The sequence below is a fragment of the Diabrotica virgifera genome, chromosome 7, assembly GCF_917563875.1.
Source record: "Diabrotica virgifera virgifera chromosome 7, PGI_DIABVI_V3a".
In the NCBI taxonomy this organism is placed as follows: domain Eukaryota; kingdom Metazoa; phylum Arthropoda; class Insecta; order Coleoptera; family Chrysomelidae; genus Diabrotica; species Diabrotica virgifera.
The window spans coordinates 225,068,710-225,092,049 of record NC_065449.1 but is presented as its reverse complement, the minus strand read 5'-3'; the positions used below and the strand labels follow the sequence as shown (position 1 = coordinate 225,092,049).

At 32.8% G+C, this 23,340-nt stretch overlaps 1 protein-coding gene across 2 annotated transcripts in view; it reads right to left on the bottom strand.

Moving 5' to 3' along the window:
- Window positions 1–23,340, bottom strand: part of LOC114348679 (inactive hydroxysteroid dehydrogenase-like protein 1) — a 127,392-nt gene that overhangs the window by 18,260 nt on the left and 85,792 nt on the right. For both annotated transcript variants that reach the window (XM_028299196.2, XM_050657191.1), the window contains exon 5: window positions 7,024–7,244. In XM_028299196.2, the coding sequence (XP_028154997.1) occupies window positions 7,024–7,244 (221 nt within the window). The remainder of the gene's footprint in view (window positions 1–7,023; window positions 7,245–23,340) is intronic.

Here is a 23,340-nt window from a genome sequence, read left to right as displayed (position 1 = left end):
GTTAGCGACCTTTCAAATTGTTTCGCTTGTTTAGCTTGTGTCTCCAAAAGTCGCTTGAAATAATCTTTATTTTTTGAAGCTACACTAGCGTGTTTGGTAGTAAAATGGCGTTTTAATTTAGCCGGAGCCATTGCGCTATTAGCGAGTGTCTGCCCACAAACAATACACTTGGGAATTGGACAGTCTTCTTCCCCAGTCCAAATGAAGCCATAATCCAAATATTCATCCAAATATTGCCGGTTCAACATTTTTTTGCTGCGCTTCGATTTGTCATCAACCCCACTTCGTAAAGTTCCAGTATCTCCGCTGGTGCTCACTTCATCATCATTAATTATGAGTTGTTCCACAGTAATTTTTCTTTTAAGTTTGAGGAACTTATCCATTTTAATTTATTCGTCTCTAAACAAAATAATGCGGATGAATGCTTCACATTTTGTATAAAATATGCAATTACTTACCTTTGATAGATAAGCCGTACGTACACGTTACCATAACAAAAACTCACACAGCGATTTTCACGTATTACGTTTGTGCGATGTAACAAATTCAACATTCAGTTGCAGACTGTTAGGTGATTCCACGATACACAAATACACGGTATGCTTATTGGGTTGCGCGCGTCTTTAGAGCCAAAACCATCGCGCATCGTTCAATGTTCAATAGGCATACGAGGCATACCGACGTGGGTGATTCAGATTGACTGTGGCCAGTGCGGAGCTCACTCGGCGCTCGGCGCTTATAAAATCCAACGTGTGCACTGTGCCGACGCGGTGTTGTCACGTTGGGCAAATGAACATTTACGCTGAAGAATTTTATTAAATTAAAATGGACGTAAGAAGCTATTTTAAAATTTGAACATATTTATTTGAAAAGAGCAATTGAGCAAAATGGTATGTAGGATTGCGAGTATTTCGCGGAACACTTGGAAGGAATTCGCGGAACACTAGTGTTCCGCGGAACACCGGTTGAGAACCACTGCTTTAAGGTATGGATATAATACACAATTTAGAACAAAAAGTCCTATAACATTTTTTTCTAAAGTTAACCGTTTCCAAAAAAAAAATTACATTGTTCTCCATATAAGTGAATTTTTATTTTCATAAATTTGAATGACATGGCAACGTAGCCTAGAAGAACTTGCTGTGACTGTGGTAATTTAACCTAATAAGCACTTGTTTATTTACTACTAGGTGTGGTTTTTCAGGTTGTTGACATCATAGGTTAGGTACCTGGAAAATAATAAATATTGGTTTGGCTGATATTTACATTATTTTACCTACCAGATGCAACTGACCTACAAACCTACTTTTTTATTCTCGATTTTTGAGTTGCGCGTTGTCGCCAGACTTCAATTTTGTATATCAAAATGTATTTTCGTTTTTTGGTCATACGGATGAATTTAGAAAAAAATGTTATAAGACTTTTTTGCTCTACATGGTGCCTTCTACCCATACCTTTAAGGAACGCACTATTTTCGGGGACACCCTGTATATACAGGCAAGATATCAACTAAAATAACCACACATATAAAAAAGACAGTAATAAACCAGTTTTCAGAACAAGCAACAACATAAGTAAATGTACAACAACAAAAGCCAAAACAAAATCCTCTTACACAGAAGTTACACAAACTTACATGTGGTAATTGCCCAAAAACATACACCGGTCAAACTGATAGAACCTTTACCAACGAATAGGTGAACACAAATGGGCTTTGCATGCTAGAAAAACATATTCTACGTAGGTACGCACTTCACCTTCTGGATCATAATCGTTATTATAAAGTCCAGTTTTTTTAAAGTCACCATATTCACAATACAGGCTTTAAGGGGGGGGATATGGTTAAAATATTTAATTTTTTTATTATTCCAAATAAAAGTGCATACTTTCAAGAATACTCTCTGAAAATTTCACAATATTCGGAGTAAAATTACCAGAGATACAGCGTGTTGAATATCTCTTACCTTCGATTCGCTTTGCCGCGACTTCGCGCCAGCACGCTTGAGCGTAGTGAGAAACGTTAAACAACTGTTTGCCTTCTCTTTTGTTGATTACTCCTCGATTCACAAAACATATTTCAATGTGAATTACTTTACGATTTGGTAGAAAAATAAGAAGATTAAGATGCAGTTGTCAAAACTTTTAAACGCATTTCTCTCGAAACTGCTTTTTCAAATACGGTGGACATTGTAACTGAAAAACTACTAAGTCAATCTACCTGATAATTTGCACAGATTTTCTTGAGACATTTTATGAGGTAACAACAATGAGGAATTTTTCTTTTTTTGCTTATTTTTTGTTCAACAATAATAAATTTGTTGATTTTTACAAAATTGTTACCAAAAATTTCATTTTTTTGTGATTTATGAGTGATATTACTCATAAATCATTCAATATCAAAAATTTTAAAAATCATAAAAAATAAAAAATTCGCGTAGTGACCTCGTGAAACTCATAATAGCCCAATAAATGACTGCTTTGGAATGTAATTTCCAGGGGCAACTCCGAATTGTATGAAAATTTGGATTTAGGTTCTACTTACCCTCCACTTCAAAGTTGAATTTGTCCAGTTGGTTGCTTTTACTTGGGGGGGTGATATTTACCCCTTCTCGGGGGGTGAAAAACGCGTGTTTAAAATAAGGCCGGAAATGGATAAATTGACTTATTTTAAGCACCTTTTGTTCAATAAAGTTTTTTACGTAAGTCAATACTTTTTGAGTTATTCGCGATTTAAAATGTTGATTTTTCGACAAAAAAACTACGTTTTCAGACAGTTTTTCTCAAATAACTCAAAAAGTAAATATTTTATCGAAGAACATATTTTTAACAAAAGTGTAGCCTATAAAAAAACGAAAAAAATGGTGTACGAGTAAAGTCTATAGATTGAGTAGAAGCAAAGTTGTAGCTCATGAAAAATACGTTCTTATTCGTCTAATTCCAAATCGAATAATTTAACGCGAAATCACCGAAGAAAGAAGCGTTTTTCGGGAAAACCTTATTAACATTTTTAAAGTATCGAAAAAAATCTTATTATTTCTTTTTTACGAAAGTTTACAGCAACAAAAATAAACGAGTTACACTGAAAAAAATAGTTGGCCACTTTTTTTTTGTAAAAAAAAAACCGTGAAAACCTCCCTCTATTTAGCACCCTAAATGAAATTAATCGTTTGGCTTTACCATCTGTTTTAACTGTATGTGTATTGTTTATATGATCTGTAAGTTTTATTGGTTTGAAGTGCTTATTTATAAAAACATTTGGTTTTATATTAAAAAAAAAATTCTAAAAATTTTTGAAAAATTTAATTTTTTCAAAATAACTTAAAAAGTATTAGTGATAAGAAAAATCTTAAACAGTAAAAAATGTAGGTTTTGCTATTATAAATATGCTAGTTTCATTTTGTTTCTGCGTAAGACAAAAATTGGTTAAGATATGGCTGTTCAAAATTTGCATACACTCGTGATTAATGACCCATTCAAGCTTTCTCATTTATAACCCCTTTAAAAATAATCACTTTAAACCGGTGAGACTGACAGATCATATAAAAAATAGATAGGTAAGTAAATTATTTGTAAAGCGGTAGCGTTTAATTTCATTTGGGGAGTTAAACACGGCGAGATTTTCATGATTTTTTACAAAAAAAAAAGAACCACCTTTATTTTGAGCGTAACTTGCTTATTTTTAATGCTAAAACTTTTGCTAACAATTAAAATAAATCTTTTTATAAACACTTTAAAAAATTTAAATGAGTTTTTCCCGAAAAGTGCTTAATTTTTTCGGTGATTTCACCTTGAAATATTCGATTTGGAATTAGACGAATAAGAACGTATTTTTCGTAAGCTACAACTTTGTTTTTATTTGATTGATAGACTTAACCGATACACCATTTTTTTGGGTTTTTTATAAGCTACACTTTTGCTAAGGATATTTTTTTCAATAAAATATTTACTTTTTGAGTTATTTGCGAAAAACCGTCTAAAAACGTAGTTTTTTTTGTCGAAAAATCAACATTTTCAATAGCAAATAACTCCAAAAGTATTGACTTACGTAAAAACTCTATAGAACAAAAGTTGCTTAAAATCAGTCAATTTATCCATTTCCGGTCTTATTTTGAACGTATGTTTTTTCACCACCGAGAAGGAGTGACTGTCACCCACCGAGAAGAAGCAACCAACGGCACAAATTCAACTTTAAAGTGGAGGGTATGTAGAACCTAAATCCAAATTTTCATGCAATTCGGAGTTGCCCCTGAAAATTACACGGGATCGTCGAATTTCCCGTTTATTTACTGGGCTATAAGCTAATTAAATCTTTTTGAATTTTGTGTTTCGTATGATCTAGTGACGAGTTCTGATGTCCACCGCAAAATCCAATTTTTTTGTGAGCTGCCTGTCAAAATTTGTTACCAATGGCTTACTTTTCAATATTTTGGATCGATTTTTTTTTCTAAATATTCTTAGAATTGTACTTAATAGGTTTGTTTAATTTAAGAATAAAATAATTGTACCATAGCTTCGAAAGAAATTCACAGAAATGTGCTTGATATGTTGATTTCAAACTATACCCCCCCTTAAACTGTCTTTATTAGCTTGTGTCGAAATTAATAAATTAAAAAAATACAGATATAATTCTGAATGATCAAGATACGTTTTGTGGAGTTTGTCGTGTTTGGTTTATTTGCATTTATTGTTTATTTGGTTTTATAAATTCATAAAATTTTGTTTATTTATCAATAAAGTTTACTTGGTTTCATACTTATTAAAAGTAAATATAATATTTCAGTTAAATAAAGGAAAAGTTGCAATTCTCACTTTTGGGTCCCCATACAAAGACGAGTGTTATTAATATGTTGATAATTCAATTTTTGAAAAATTTGTTATTATCACCTAAAAGTTTGATATATTTTTGATAGGTTTTTTATGTAATTCACTCGATAGTTTTGTATTTCTGAACCATAGGTAATAATATTAAATATTCTTAACAATAGTAACTCTGTTGTTGTGGCTGGTTTTTTATTTATTTATTACTGTTTTATATTTATCTTTATATTCGTAATAGTCTGTATGGTGTTCAAGCTATTTAATGTTGACTCCATCAATCTCCTCAATAGTGAAAAAATATTAGACACTTCAATAAACTAACTTTATATAATACGTTCATGGGATAATAGCCATATCCTAATATTACCACCGACACTATGACAGTACGTATCAATATTGCCCATCGACGTACGTTTCACTTTATTTTTGAGTTAACTTGTTTGAAAATGAATCGTGACGCATGGGAAAAGTTAGAGTGGAAGAATAATATTATAAGGCTTATACTGGAACGTTATTAGATATACATAATGTGCCATAGAACCTACTTTTCATGAGCTAAAACTTTGCCTCTATTGGGTGTACAGAGCCCATAGACACACCATTTTCTTTTTGTTTTTTTGTAAGCTATATTTTTGTTTGATAAAGTACTTACTTTTGAATTATTTGCGATAAACCGTCTGAAAACGTGATTCTTCTGTCTAAAAATGAACATTATCACTTGCAAACAACTCTAAATGTGTTGACATAGTGAATAAACACAAAAGTTGCTTAGAATTAGCCGACTTATCAATTTCCAGACTTATTTCGAACATACGTTTTTTACCCCCAAGAAGAGTGGCTTTCACACCGCAAGTCAAATTAACCTTGGGCCCAAGTCCAGTAATAAAGAAGAAGGTAAGAGGAACCTCAATCCAAATATCCAAATTTTTATGCAATTCATCACATGGAAAATTACACGGTATCGACGAATTTTACGTTTAATTCCTGGCCTATAAGAGAAGCTTCTTGATCTATTCTTGTTATGGTAGGGTAGCCCAAGCGGGGATTTTTGCAGTTACTCGAGCGCATCAGATTAGCATATGGGGAGAAACCTGGTACACTGCAGATGTACCTCTACCATATATTGGCTCTTAACACAGGGGCGTTCGTTAAGAGGGGCCCGAAAAAAAATCTATCCTTAAAAAAACTCGAAATTGTCAGATTAAAATAAGGTAAATTAAGTACATGCAAAAAAGTGTATATTTCAAAAATCTGACGATTTGAGCCGGGCGTAAGGAAATGGGTGTGTCCCAAAATTTCACAAGAAAAAAGCGAATATTTCGCGAAATGAATGACAGATCGAAAAACTAAAAAACATGTGCTCAATATTTTTTAAAAATCTATCGAATGATACTAAACACGACTTCCCACGGAGAGGGGTGGGGGGTAAATTTAATATTTTAAATACGAGTCCCGCGATATTTCGCGAAATGAACATCAGATCGAAAAACTGTAAAATACACTTATTCAATACTTTTGAAAAATCTGTCGAATGGTACCAAACACGACCCCCTACGGAGGTGGGGTGGGGGTTAACTTTAAAATCTTAAATAGGAGCCCCCATTTTTAATTACAGACTTGGATTCCTTACGTAAAAATAAGTAACTTTTATTCGAAACATTTTTTCGAATTATGGATAGATGGCGTTATAATCGGAAAAAACCATTATTGGAAATGGAAAGTTAAATTAAAAATGGAAAGTCCCCACTAAAATGGAAAACTTTACTTAACTTTTTTTGGTTTTAGGACCTACTCTTCACAACCCAATAGGTCCCCATAACGCTCGAGTGACTGCACATTTAGCATACTTTGCTCCCCTACTAATATAATTATTGATGTATAATAATAATATCAGTAACATTATTGGCTTTAATCACAACAGTAAAACAAATCTGTAAGCAATTATTTTATAGTTAATTATAAGCAATCTACCAAAAAATATCATTTTAATTTTACACAGTTATTATTTTTATGTTTAATATTATTTGTTATTGGTAATAAAATTTGATTATTTGTATAAAACAGGTTATAAAATTTGTGCCGACTTCATAAATAATTATTAATATTCATTTATTGTGATGAAATCATGACCACTTAAGTTTGCTAGAATAAATGAAAGATGACATTTCTGCAAATATTACTTATAATTTAAGTTTAAATACCAACCTTCGTGGCTGCATACACAGCCATCAGAGGCCACGGCTGCAACTCCGACCCTGAAGAGACGTTTACTATCGCACCTCGTCCTCTTTGTTTCATGTCTTCGATGAAGGCTCGGCATAGTAAAGTTACTGCTCCCACATTGATGTTGATCATATCAAATAAATCTTTTTCTGGTACTTCTGAGAGGTACATGGGGTAGTCATACTGTTTTCCAACGTTATTGACTAAAAATAACAGGTAAGTAAATTATCAAAATGTATTTCGAATGCTGAGAACAATAAGGTTCCAAGCGCCATTTCACAAATTTTTCGGGAAACAAATTTCTAATTTTAAACTGTTATAACGTCGTTATTTGAAGGACTGTAAATGTTAAAGTTATTTTATAGGTACTACAGTGTGGCAAATTGTGACAAAACCTCAAGTTAGATAATGTCATAAGTAAGATTCGAATGCGTGATTTTGTAACATTTTTACGACGTCCGCCGTGTACTTGGAACCTTAATGCACTATAAGCCTTCTACTTGGAACCTTAAGGAATTATAAGATAAACAGTTCACAGAAAATTTTAAATTTTCCAAAATATTGCAAGCGCAATTGGTGAAGTAAGGCAATAAATTTCAAAATAAAGCGAATATTTATTCCTAAATTGAAAGTCATAACAAAAAAAAAAAAACAAGAAAAAAATATTTTTTCTAAAATAGGCTTAAAAAGAGAGAACTTGAAATGAAAATAAAAAATGTTTATACATTATGGAAAAATGTACCTAATTCAATTTATCTTTTTTTTTTTTATTGAATACATCACGAACCAACAAATTTTACTTTATTTCTGACGTAAAATGTCTCTTGGAACCCTATGGACCGAACCTGAAAATATTTCACGTACATGAAACCATGGCCCTGATTCTAAATCAAATTTCGACACTAAACAAGTCGCTTTCAATATGGCGACGTCGAAATGCGACTGTGCGAGCCTTGTGGATTTTAGTTGAACTAACGAAATGACGTCACGAAATAGCGACTATCGAAATTAATAGCGACTTTAAAAAGGGTGTTGATATTATAATTTCGATGTCGAAATTATTTGACACGGAGATGAATGAATGGCCAAAAGCGAGGTTAGGTTTAGTTTAGATGTGTTTTGTTTATTTCTTGCAAGGAAAACTAAAGCAAAAGGTATTAATATGGCTGGGTTTAATTGAAATTTGCTTGTTTTGAGGAATTAGATAGAATAGTATTAAAGTAGAAATATAATAATTGAGAATGTCCACAACATGAATCATCAACTCAATGAAAGATGTAAGGTAATAATCTGGGAGAATTAGTAAAAAACAAGAAATAGCTATTTGTATAACAAGGGAGGAAAGTGCTACTTTTCCTCCCGAGAATTTGCCCGACGCATAGCGGAGGGCAGTAATCATTCAAGGGAGGAAAAGGCACTTTACTCCCATGTTATACATATGGTTTTTCCACCTTCCTCAAATAACAAGTATTTTTTTCATTTTTACTTAATTTATTTATGTAACTAACCAACAAAAATTGTTAGAACTAAAACTAACAAGTAGGTACAATATAACTGTCAACTGTCAAATATAAGTCAAATTATTAATGTAAACATTGTTAAATCAAAATAACAATTTACTGTTTTTTACCATTCTGCAAAATATAGGGTGTTTTATAAATAAACGTTAAAATGTATAGATACTTACGTAATAGAAAATAGATATTGTACAGAGCGTCCATAAGTTATATTTCATGAATGAAATACCATGACGTCACTTTTACTTTTCCTCCCTAGGGAGGAAAAGTACAACTTTGCTCCCTACAATCAGGTCCGGAAAAGTATACTTTCGGTAGAGCTAGGTGGAAAAATTAATTACCAGCTATTTTATTGCTGGACATGCTGAAATCAAATCTTAATATTTCCTATATTAGTAATATAGCTGTGCAAAGTCCACAGAAAGTGTGCTATTTTGTTTATAAACAAATTAGCGCTCCGAAATCTTTTTTTTAATTATTGCTCTATAACTCCGAAAATTTTAACTTTAAACCAAAACACTCGCATAAAAATTGACAGTAATTTAATTCTGCACATTGATAATTTATTAAAATTTCCTTCGACGGAAATTTTCCTCGGAAAATTCGGGTTTTCCAAACAAAATCTTTAATTTTCAACTAAAATTTGAGAGAAGTAATTATTTATTAATAATTAAATAATTTGGTGACAGTGACATATAGCTATTTTTCTACAACCACTATTCAAAGTGCACTTTTCTGCACGGTTTTATGTTAGCAAACTTGATATTTTCTCACAGTATAAGATATTTGACATTAGTGTGCAGAAAAGTGACGTTTCTGTGCCGCAAAGTGACGTTTCTGTGCCGCAAAGTTCTTTTCTGCACAGTTGACTACCTCATTCTGAGTAACGTTATATTCTGTTTACATCCGTGGACTACCGCATTCTGAGTAACGTTATATTCTGTTTACATCCGTGGTTAAACTTTAGACAAATATATAACCTATAAGACAATTATGATATTTAACTATAGCATAGAAACTAAATTATGGATGTCACAACTGTTTTATTTTACAATTTTATTCTTATTAAACATTTTATAATTATCAAATAACCAATAAGGATTTAGCAACCTGTGCAAGAGACGTCGAATGAAGTAGGTTTTGTGTAAATCCGTGACTGCATAAATATAATGTTAATAATGTGTAATAATTGTTTAAATTTAAACAAATTAAGGCAGTGCATTAATTTTTTAACTGATTTCTGTGCAATTTATTTAGGTATAAGGAATTTAAATTGATTAGTAGGTATTAATTAAATACAGTTTAAAATTTATCACATAGGTACCTATTATAATTAATGGTCGTTTGGAAATTGTGATTTTTATTTTTAGGAAAAACTGTGCTTGTAGAAAAAGTATAGTGTGAAACACGTGCAGAAAGGTAATTTCTCACTCGTTTGAATTGCGGCACTCGCTTGCGCTCGTACCGCAACTTTTCAAACTCGTGAGAAATTAGTACCTTTCTGCACTTGTTGCACAATATACTATTTCCTAACAAGTGCAGAAAGTCATACTTTTCCGCACGCGACTGCAGTTTGCCGAACGACGCGAAGCGGGAGTTCGGCAAGCAGTCGAGTGCGGAAAAGAGACTTTCTGCAAGCGTTAGGAACAATATTTTTTCTACGAGTCTTTAAAAAATGACCAAATCTTAATCAATTAATTTAATTAATACGAAAATACTTACACAAATTAATTCCTTGACAAGGTTGTCAAAACCAAAGTTTTAGCATAATTGGTTAGCATGACGACGATCTTGGTTTCCATGACGACGATTCAAAACCACTGTTATTGTCTACTGATTTGACTTTCGAATATTATGTCAAAATTATTTTATTTCATCGAATTCTCGCGTTAATTTCATTAAAACATAAACACAATAAGATATATTTGAAATAAATTAGTAAATAATATCTAAATATTAGTTTATTGCATGTGTTATAATTACTTTAAGGCCATATTAACGTATCTAAATTAACACGCATGCGGAAAAGTAAAACGCGTGCGGAAAAGTAAAACGCGTGCGGAAAAGTAACACGCGTGCGGAAAAGTAAAACTTTCTAAACTAAAACGCGTGCGCGACAGTAGACATTTTGGCACGCTCGTAGAAAAAATCTTTTTTGTTATGAGTGTCTTGAAGATATGAAAATTTGTATGTACAAAGAGGACCGGAATTAAAAGGTATCTAATGGTTCAAAGATTAAAATCCTGTTGTTTATAACTCTGTCGCAAATGCCGGTTAAATTTGACCGGTTATACCTGGAATCACTCCTCGCAATTCAATTTTTTTTTCTTCGAAAAGGGCACAGAAGCCGTGCCCTTTTCAACAGCGTTAACTTAATTTAATTTAACCTAATATTTTCTGAGGGGTTCTATTTGTTTATAAGCCAAAAAAATGTTTCTTTATAATCTTCCTGAGACCGCTCAAATGGTCCAATTTCAATCCTGTAAGGTACGTTGAATAGGTATAGTGCTTTTTTATACGAAAATCATAGTTATTCTGGTGTATCATAATCTTTCTGGTTATTATTTCGACCGAAATTTTTTAATCAACATTTTAATTATTGCTAAACTATTGGTTAGATTGTCGCCGGTCTCCTGATATACAGAGAGGGGCTAAATTATGGAATACATTCATTTTCTCTAAAATGGACGATTTTAGAGAAAAATCCCGAAACAGGTCGATTTTTATTTTTAAATTAAATTTTTTTGGCATATATTTCAAACTAGTGACGTCATCCATCCGAGCGTGATGACGTAATCGATTATTTTTTAAATAGGAATAGGGGTTCGTGTTGTAGCTCATTTACAAAGGCGTTCAATTCTCTATTCAGTATTATAAACATTAATATCATTATTTATACAGGGAGGCCAAAAAAATTTTTGAATTAAATTAATTGTCGCAAGAAGAACAATGCATGTAATTTATTTAACTCAAAATACATTCTATTGCTGTCAGAAAATAGAAAAAAATGTTTATTTTGAAAATAAACATTGCTTTTAGCTTAAATTAAATGTTCAAACTGCCAATAGGTAGGAGGAAGGCTGTTTGTGATTTAATTTAAACGAAAAGAAATGTTCATTTGTGAAATAAACTTTTTTTCTATTTTCTGACAGCAGCACAATGTATTTTGAGTTAAATAAATTACATACATTCTTCTTTTTGGGCCAATTAATTTAATTCAAAAATTATTTTTTGGCAACCCTGTATAAATACCTAATGATATTAATGTTTATATTACTGAATAGAGAATTGAACGCCTTTTCAAATGACCTACCACACGACCCCAATTCCCATTAACAAAATTATCGATTACGTCATCACAGATGGATGACGTCACTAGTATGAAATATATGCCAAAAAAAATTTTAATTTAAAAATTAAAATCGACCTCTATCGGGATTTTGCTCCAAAATCGTCCGTTTTAAAGAAGTGAATTTATTCCATAATTTAGCCCCTCTGTATAATTTACTATAATAAACCTTTCATGTCATCAATTATTTAATTATTGATAAATAATTAGGTACTTTCCTAAAATTTTAATTGAAAATTGCAGATTTTTTGGGAAATCTCGGATTTTCTGAGTAAAATTTTTGTTGAAGGAAATCCGAAAAAAAATAACTTTGTGCAGAACTACATTACGGTGAATTTTCATTTAAGTGTTTTTGGCACAAAGGAAAAATCTTAGGAGTTACAGAGCATGCACTAATTGAAAAAAAAAAGAAGATTTAGGAGTGCTAATTTGTTTATAAATAAAATAACACACTTTCTGCGGACTTGTCATACCCCATATTATTACTAAAATATGCAATCTTAAGATTCGATTTTAGCAATAAAATAGCTGGTAAATAATTTTTCCCAAAAATGGCATTTTTTCGATAATTTTCCCAGACTATCAAAAAATTCCAATAAACAGGAGCGCCAACCCAAATTCTGAGCAGTGCCAACATGATAAGATTAATATCCCCAGTTGTAACTAATATCGAAATGAATAAGAATCGCTATACTCTGCGGCTGTCATGGCGGTGTCGAAATGAAATTGCGACTGTCGAAATGAATTAGAATCAGGGCCCATATTTCATTATTGATTACACCGCCATCTAGAAACAATTCAACGTATTTCAAATATCATTCGATGTAGAATTCTTCATTAAATAGAATTTTCTACAAAAACCGTCTTTGTACAAAAGTCGCTTGGAATCCTATGGTTCTCAACCCACGATTTATGACACATCTAACAAAACGACAAAATGGAAGTCAGGGTAGATGGACGACTTACAAAACCTATTATAGATATAGGCAGCGGAATAAGACAGAGATATTCATTGACTTCTATCCTATTCATTTTAACAATGGACGAAATCATCAAATGCATCAATAAAGGAACAGGATACAGAATGGGAAACAAAGAAGAAAAAATACTCTGTTACGCAGACTACGCAATATTGACAGCCCAAGATGAAGATAGTCTGCGCAGATTTAACAAAAGAGCTAAAGTAGGTATGTAATATGATAATTATTGATCTATAAATTAATGTAGGATTGTAAATAGTTTGCCTTATATTTTAAATTTCCCTGTATATCATTTTTCTTAATTATTAGTACGAGAACGGGATAAGAGTCTCACACATATGGACCTACGTTGGCACAGATGGGTGGAACTAATTGGGATTACGACGGTAGCGGACTACTTTTAACTTTATAAGTAAGAATAACATTCGCCGCTGTGAACCAAATTTTATTACTAATATGGATCGAACTTTATTGCAGTAGAATTTTAATAGTTTCGTATTTTAAGCATAAAGAGGGGAAGACAAGAGGCTGTTTAGGTTGTATAGTCGGTCGATGATAAACCATAAACGCGACGGACCTGTTCTTAGGTTAGGGATAATACTTAGACGGGTATTATATTGATTAGACGCAAATTATCTATAAATACATTTCCCTTTTGTAAGAATAAGAACACGTAAGATTTTTGGTCGCAAATTACACAAGCACTTTTACATTTCGCTAATTTAATGGTATCAATAATTTAGTCATCTATTTTATTAATTAAAACTATTAAACATCAAACGGACTTTTATTACGATCGTCTTTAAAGAAAACCTACATTAATGAAAACAATTATTATTAGGTTAATTCCTCATAAAATTACTTAAATGGAACGTTTCTTCTTCTTCTTCTTGATGTGCCTATCCGTGACGAATGTTGGCGATCATCATGGCAATCTTCACCTTATCTGCAGCAACGCGGAAAAGCTGCACAGATGTTGTGTTGAACCAGGTTCTGAGGTTCTTTAACCAGAATGTTCTTCTTCTTCTTCCCGGACCTCTCTTTCCAAATATTTTTCCTTGCAGGATATAGGAGGGCATATTTGGATTCATTTCGCATAATGTGTCCAAAGTATTCCAACTTTTGAGATTTGATGGTGGTCAGTACCTCTCGGTTCTTCCCCATTCTTCTAAGGACCTCCTCATTTGTGACCCGATCAGTCCATGGGATTTTAAGAATTCTCCGATATAGCCACAATCTCAAATGCTTCCAACTTTCGGCACATATCCTCGTTCAAGGTCCATGATTCAACGCCATAAAAAAGGACAGAGAAGATGTAACATCTCAACATTCTTACTTTTATACCAAGAGAAAGGTTGTGGCTATTGAAAAACGCACCCATACGGTTGAAGATTGATCTAGCTTTTCCGATGCGCGCTCTTATCTCTTGGTTGTTGATCCATTCTTCATTTATTCTGGTGCCGAGGTAGTTGTATTGCCTCACTCTTTGTACAAGGGTTTGGTTGATATAGAGTTGATCTTCTGTTGTCTTTTTCTTGGTGACGATCATAAGATTTGTTTTTTTACGTTTATATTGAGTCCATATTGTTGACAGTAATACGTGATTTTGTTCATTAGGACTTGTAGGTCTTCTATCTTGCCCGCAAATACTATGGTGTCATTTGCATACCTGATGTTATTTAGCTGGTACCCGTTTAGTAGAATACCTTTTTCAGTTTCGTGCAAAACTTCGATAAATATTCTTTCAGAGTAAATATTGAAAATTAAGGGGGACAAAATGCAGCCCTGCCTCACTCCACGCACGATTTTCACATATTCGGTGTATTCACGATCAACTCTGAGGTTTGCACTCTGATTCTAGTAAAGGTTTCTAATTATTTTATGTTGGCGTATTGTACTCGATCAAACGCCTTCTCGTTATCAACCAGACATGCGTATCCGTCGCAATTGACGTCTCTGCATCTCTGGAAAAAGACTTGTATTGAAAACAAAGCCTCTCTCGTACCAACAGCATTTATGAACCCGAACTGGTTGGGCGAAATTTGACGTTCACATAGCTTGTAAATTCTTGTATAGATTACCTTTAGGAACAATTTTAGGAGATGATATCAGGCTTATCGTACGGTATTCTTCGCATTTCAGCCATTCTGTTGGTATTTCTCCAGTTTTGTATATGTTGTTGAATATCTTTGTGATTATTTCTATTGACTCGTTGTTCATCGGTTTAAGTAGTTCTGCTTGTATATTATCGGGACCTGCTGCTTTGTCATCCTTTAGCTGTGTTATGGGAGAATAAACTTTCTGCTGTAATATTCTTGGTCCATCATTGACCTCTTCTTCTAACTCAAAGGTGTTATCTCTTTGGTCTTCAAATAGTTTTTCTAGATATTCTTTCCACGTTTTAATTTTACTCTGTTTGTCTAAGATGATGTCTCCAGCAGAATCAGTTAGATGTCCTTTCTGTCTCCGTCTTAGTCCACCTGTGAGTTCTTTAACTTTCCTATGTACATTGTGACTATCGTACTTTGACTGTAAAGTCTCCATTTCTTGGCATATCTCCATTGCTTCTTTTTCTTTTGCTTCTCTAATTTTCCTTCTTATTGATATATTGTTTTGCTGAGAATGAAAAAAGAAGAAGAAAAAAAAAGAAAAGCTGTTAATCAAAATAAAAACAGCCAAAATCGAATACCTCGGTCACATCATGAGGAACAGTGAGAGATATGGACTGTTGCAACTGGTCTTGCAGGGAAAAGTAGAGGGAAAGCGAGGACCAGGAAGGCGAAGGATTTCCTGGCTGAGAAATCTACGAACGTGGTTCAACACAACCACTACAAATCTTTTCAGAGCAGCAGTGTGCAAAGTGCAGATTGTCATGATGGTCGCCAACGTCCGAAACGGATAGGCACTACAAGAAGAAGATTGATATATTGATTATTTTGATGTGTCGGGATCATTTTTGGCATTTCTTCTTTCGCACCTTAAGTTTCAGGATCTCGTCTGTCATCCATGATTTCTTCTTGGTTAATTTATCTGCCTTTAAGGTTTATCCTTTACATTTTGAACTATTTGTTCTTTGTTCGATTCGTCTCTAATTGTAGTCACTTGCTCTTTTACCGTGGCTTGGTCCTTCATTTTCGTGTCAGGGTATTTTAGCATACGTAGGTCGTATGATTGCGATTTCTTTTTCTGCACTATTTTTGAGTTTGACGCGAAATACTCTCACCAGTGGAATGTGGTCCGTCTCTAAGTCTGCTCCAGCATAGGTCTTGACAGATGTAAAGCTGTTTCGGAATTTTTTGTTTACAAAATGTAATCTATTTGATTTCTAATAACTCTCCCGGGTTTGCCTTGAGGGGATTTCTATGTGTACAGCTTTCGAGGTGGTAATTGGAAAAATGTGTTAGTGACAACGAGTTCTGAGTCTTCTGTGAATTTTTCTAGGAGGTCTGCTCTGTCGTTTCTGACTCCAAGTCTATGTGCGCCGATGTACTGCGTCTTATCTCCAGCTCTTCCCGAAAAAAGTTGATTTGTGGATTACAAACTTTTACCTATCAACCGTCGCGCGTCGTCGACATGGATGTGAGAAAGTTGAGAGGTTCGACTATCTGGGAGTAATTATAATATGCAAACCAAATATATAGAAGAAGAAATCCAAAATAGACTAATGACAGCTAACAAGTGTGCTTTTATTTTTTACAGGAATTTTTCCTTGTGATATTTTTTGGAATTTTTTCCTTGTGATATTTTTCAGTAAATAGGTTATTAAGAAATAAAATATGATAATAAAATATCCAATGGAATATTCGTTATTTCTCTAAAAACCATCCAAGTTTGCTACGTTTTTTACACAATAATCCTGTAGATATTATAGTTTTATCAGAAACCTTTAAAAAACCAAACCATTATTTTAACCTTAAAGGGTGTAAGATTATCCGAGAGGATCGTGCAAATGGCTTTGGCGGAGTTGCCATTGCAGTTCACCAAGTCATTAAATTTATAAATGTTCTTATTACTTTTGCCTATAAAGAAGATTTAGAACTTTGCGCAGTTAAATTTCCATCCTTAAGTATCATACTAGTATCGGTGTATAAACCACCTAAATTAAATATTTCTAAATCAGATTGGTCAAATATCTTTCGGCAATTTAATTCTCCTGTTATTTTCTGTGGCGATTTTAACATCCATCATACACTTTGGAGGTCTCATATTAATAAAGCTTGTGGTAATCAATTGGTAGAAGCCTTAGATGATAATAACTATGTTCTTCTTAATAATGGTAAACCAACTAGAATTTCTCGTCCCGAAGAGCTACCTTCGGCGGTAGACATTATATTTTGCTCTGCCAGTTTAACTAATGATTGTGGTGTATGGGATTTTGTACCAGATGCATTAGGTTCAGATCATTGTTTAATCAAATTTGAAATTATAAGGGATAGAGTTATAATAAATAAAAATCCGGCATCTAAATGGAATGATAAATTAGCTGATTGGTATGCATACTCCGCTATACTGGAAAATTCTTTAACTAGTACAAACCAAAATCTAAACTCCAATTTACTAAGCTTCTCTATTTTCATGGAAAAGGTCTCAGAGGCAGCATCCGCAACTATTCCCCTAAAAAGAGGTAGACAACAAGTAACTCAACGTCCAATATGGTGGGACACCGAATGCTATGATATGTTTCATCGCAGAAAAGAAGCCCTGAGCCAGTATAAACGTGTCTCAAACTATACAAACTATTGTCAGTATCAAAATGTAGCTAGTCAAACTAAATTACTATTTTCTAAAAAAGCTCGAGATAGCTGGATATCTTTCATAAGCAGTATTAATAAAAACACGCACCCTACAAAAATTTGGAAATTATGTAAAAGGAGCTTTCAATATATATTACTTTTTATTCTACACTTTTTTGATGTTTGTGAAAATTTAAAAAAATGGACATAACGAGTTTTGCAAGTGGGCGTATAAAATTTTTATCTGCAAATATCTAATAGAATAGAAATAACTAATAGTTAATCTGTTAACCATTCTGTCATAAATATTCTTCCCACAATTACACAAATCAAAAAACCATTGACACGTGAAAATGTTGTAAAAAAGCGGTAGTAATAATTTACTCATCCGTATAATAACATTTAAAGTCAGTGTCCGTAAATGCCCACTTTTATGTAACATTTAGTGCTTATTGACCTAGACTAGTATCGCGGTTGAGATTGCAATGCATTGCTTTTAAAAAGTGGTGAAGGAACGAGACACGAGATATGATTTGATTGTAACACAAGGTTAATATTATTGTAACACAGAAAGAAGTGTTTAATCGACTGTACCACAAGAAGATTATGTCTCGATTAAAAGATTTTTATGCACTTAATTAAATGGTAAATTTAATTATTAAGATTTACAATCTTAACATAATGTTTCGATATTATTTCTCTAATCGTTAGTTCGTGTTTTGTTACTAAAAATTCTTTAATGCATTACTAATGTTATTATCGGCAATTAATAATACTTTAATTATTATTACAAATACCTATATAAGTCCAGGAACCGAAGCTTTTCACCTCGTAATTTTTACAGAATGGATCGATTTGTTTGAGAATAAGTAGTGGATAGTCCAAGGATCAAAATCTATATGATGCTGAAGGGCGCTTTTACCATGGGGGTGGTTGCCACCCCATTTCGGGGGTGGAAATTTTTTATTATATTTTGATCACAAAAGTTGGTAAAAACATTCATTCTAAGCAAAAAACGTTCTATACATTTTTTTGACAAAATTAATAGTTTTCGATTTATTCGCTATCGAAAGTGTTAGTTTTATATCGAAAAAATCAATGTTTTTAATTATTTTTCTGCTAACAACTCCAAAAGTTTTCGTTTTATCAAAACAACTTTACTTAATAAAAATGTACCTTTTGAAAAAATAAATAAAACCGTTTTTCTTAATTTTCTTTATGACCAATAGTAATAGAGCTACAGTTTATTATTTAGCTCTTCTTCGTCAAATGCTAAATATTGTAGATTCAAAGTCAAAAGACGGGAAAACTATGTATTTTTCGAGGACAACTTGTTCAAACTAATTTAAAGTATTTAAAAATCTCTATATCTAGAAATAAAACAAAGGTGTCTAGCTCAAAAATTAAGTGACATAATGAAAAGAATGTCAGTCCCTATTTTTTTCAGCGAAAAAGTGATAGGAAGCAACTCCCTAATCACCACCCTAATTATAATTCGTCATTGACCTTATTTGGTCTTCTTTATTTATGTATTATGAATAGGCTCTAGAAGTTTCACCGGTTTACAATGATAAGTTTTAAAAAAAATGGAGTTAAAAGCGAATAACGAATTTTTGTAGTTTGGAAAAAAAATGGTTTTTCTTCAGAATAGAAAAATTAGAATCAGAGATACAAAAAAATGATTAAATATGAAATTGTAGCTTATTTAATTCCCAAGAAAACAATTTGCAAAAATGTTGAGTGAGCAAACGGCAAGAGAGCAAAACGGTGAGACGGCAAAGATTGAGTGAGCTATTGAAAATTACAACTTGTAACAACATGCAAAAACCACCTTTACCAACACTCTCAAAGTCACCTCTTTTTGCGACTAAGCTTTTTAAGAAGATTTAATATCAATAGGCTTAAAGATCATGCAAAAACCTACAAAATTATTTTTTACAAAACTTTCTAAGATAAAAAATAAAAAGAAAAGAAAATAATCGTTTTCGTTTTGATTCAATTCGAGTCTCTTGCCATCCTCTGACACCGTGTTTCGGGGTCTCTACCCTGCTTGCTTAGCCTCTTTGATAAGGGGTAGAGACCCCGAAACACGGTGTCAGAGGATGGCAAGAGACTCGAATTGAATCAAAACGAAAACGATTATTTTCTTTTCTTTTTCATACCTTACTCGGGTTAGAGTACAAAATGACCACGTTTCGTTAAAGTATTCTGAGACGCATTGATGGAGTGCTCCTCCTAGCGGCGCCGCTTGGTACTATCGTATCTCGGTTAACAGGATCCTGACTCGTGGTCGAAATTTATTTTTATTTATTTTAAAAAATAAAAACGTTACGGTTAAAAAATGAATACATTTTTTTGAAAAAAAAAGGAGAAATCCAGTTGGAAGCATAATAATGTCAGTTAGCGATGCTTTTGGTCATTGACCTTATTTATTCTTCTTTGTTTATATATTGTTAATATATTCTAGAAGTTTGACTGGCTTAGAATGATTAGTTTTTATAAAACTGGAGTTAAAAGCGAATATCGAATATTTGTAGTTTGGTAAAAAATCACATTTTCTTCATAATAGAAAGATTAGCATCAGAGATACGAAAAAATGTTTAAATATGAAATTGTAGGTTATTTAATTTCCAAGAAGCTGGTTTGAAAAATTTTTTTTTCTACCGCAAAAATTGAGTGAAAAATGTATAGAACATTTTTTTTGCTTAGAATGAATGTTTTTATCAAATTTTGCAGTCAAAATATAATATAAAATTTCCACCCCCGAGATGGGGTGGCAACCACCGCCATGGTAAAAGCGCCTTTCGGCATCATATAGATTTTGAGATTTTGATCCTTGGACTATTCACTACTTATTCTCAAATTTTCAAGCAAATCGATCCATTCTGTAAAAATTACGAGGTTTTGTCCTATATCAAGCTTCATTACTTGGACTATATTTTAGAAAAAAATTAATTCAGACTAGCTCCGATCATTAACTGAAATTTCAATAATCTAAGTATTAAGGCGGGTTGATATTACTAGTGAATAACGAACGTGGCTCACGCTTCCGTAGTTGCCCCGTGCTACACGCCTAATGTAATCAGATGTTCATGCAGCACGATTGTCTCACGAATGGTCTACGCCACGCCACGATAGACATTAAACATATAATGTTAAATATTTCACGCTCTAAAGATAGTCGTAAAGAGTTGGTATTTGATTAAGCACGTACTTTTAACCTCAAAAATGAGAATCTGAATAAACGGGAGACCATTATATGTTAGATTTGTAGAGTTGTACGAAATTGATCCTGTAGTCTGGATTGATTCTGACGCAAGGTATAAAAATAATGACGTACAAATCGCAGCAGTAGAAATAATTGTTGCTCAGCTTGAAATTGAAAATTTTATAGCAAAACATGTACTAGCGAAATAATAGTTATTATTTGGCAGGTTGTACTAGTAGCCTCTAATACAGGGGTGGGCAAGGGCTGACCCGCGGGCCGGATCTGGCCCTTTTGCTTACTTTATCCGGCCCATTGACAAATTCTGCAAGCAATTTTTTTAAGAGCGTAGGCGCAATGTTTATTAAATGCATTCATATTTTTTGATTCCTGAGAAAACTAATAAGTATTTTTGAAAAATTTAAACGCAGAATGAAACGTTACATTATTACTGAGGGCCGAAAGTCCCTGAAAACTTCTATATTGTTTATCACAGAGGTGAAAAAAAGAGAACTTACGGTATCATTTCCAAGTATGTTCCCTTTCTCCTTGCTGTCTTTCTCCCTTTAATGATGGTCAAAAGTTCTCTGTTCCTATTCCATTCTGTGCAACACTATTTCGTTCGTAATATGATTGGTCCATGGTATTTTCACAATTCCCCTAAATAGCCACATCTCAAAAGCTTGCAGCTTTTTTATTAAGCCAGCATTAACCAGCCAATAAAGAAGAATCGAATGAACATACCATTTTTATTATTATCCCTGTTATTTGTAGCGTTCTCCGCCTTCCGGTTGCCAGTTTCCAGCTTCGTCCGTCATTGCATTCGTCAGAGTGAAGGTTCTTTTCCGACATTGCCTTCTGAATAGCGCCTAGCCAGGATTGTTTTGTCGTTCCCTTCTTCTTTCTTTTCCATTGACGTCGTGCATGACCATACCAGATCAGTTGCCTCCTTTGAATTTCGTCTATGATGGTTGACTTGACATAACATTTTACCATCCGATATCAGTTTTGCAGATTGAATCTTTGGTTACTCAAAAATTTCCTCATCTTCAAAAAAAACTGCTCTTGATTACTCTATTCTTGATCGAATTTCCGAAGTTCATTTTTTATCTGGATCCTTGTTATGGCTTAATATAATGGACCATATTAAAAATTTCGTAATTTTACTGGGAACAAATTGTTCGCATGTACGCACGAGAAAGACAATTTATTATTATTAACAGTAAAATGTCTTTCTCCAAATGCTGTAAAATGATACCTATAGTAATTTTATCAAAAAAATTTCTTGGGCAGAGAAAAACCTCCACCAAAAATATTAGAGTACATAGGGGTGTATTCTGTAACATTTCCGTTAAATTTAAGAGGCATCTAAAATTTAACTTTTAACGGTCCTCTAAAACTTTTAGGTTACATTGACATTCTGTAAACACATATTATAGAGGACCGCTAAAATAATATTTTTTAGAGGAATCCTCTAAAAGGTGTCGTTGATCGTTTTTTAACTACTTTTAACCTAAAAATTGGCTGAAAACTGACTGTCAGAGGCCAAAAACCTTAAGAAGGAGAAGAAATTGACAGTTTCCTATAAAATAGTATTTATTGTATTTAATTATTTTTTAGTAAAACTCATATTTTCCAATTAAACATTTTTATTTATAAAGTTATACATTAAAATATTGCTGAAAAATTGCATATCTTATTTCTTGCCCTTCGACACTAATTTGGGTCAAATGGTCTATTTTCAATAACATTGGTCATCTTATTAATCTGCATCTGGTTATAAACCTTCTGAAACTTCACCTTTTAAACATTTGGGACGTTTTGTAATGTTCCACAATAACTTTAAATAATTTTACCTGCATTATTAGGATTTACTTGCTTTGACAAACATCTTTGACTTCCAACACTTTTTCAATCACATTTCTAAGTTGGTAGGTACCTACTTCCTTTAAAATGGTAATTGTAGTTACTTTCAGGTCAATTACATTTTGTTTTTGTTGTAATCTGAAATCAGCTCTACAAAAAGGAACAAAAATTTGAATTTTGTTATTTAGAGGTGTAGTATGTCGATTGTAAAGTAAAATGAGACTTACCTTTCATTATTATTTATTAAGTACTTCTTCACCAAATACATTAAAAGAGCCATTTGCCCTTTTTAAATATTTATCTCCAGTATAATACAAGAATAACAAACTACTATTCATACAAACATAACCCAACAAAAATAATCAAACCACATTTAACGGACTGCTAAAAATTTAGCGGGTACGTTTTGACATCCTCTAAAATATTTTTATTTAGAGGGAGTTTTAACGGTTTAGGTTATGATTTTAACGGATGTATGATTTACAGAATACCAAAATATTTTTAGCGGGCGCTAAAATTTTAGAGGCCTCTAAAATTTAACGGAAGTGTTACAGAATACACCCCATACTGGGTATAGTCTTCCGGCCCGGGAGACATTTTAAAAATTTCATTTTGGCCGTGCTTAAAAGTATTTGCCCATCCCTGCTCT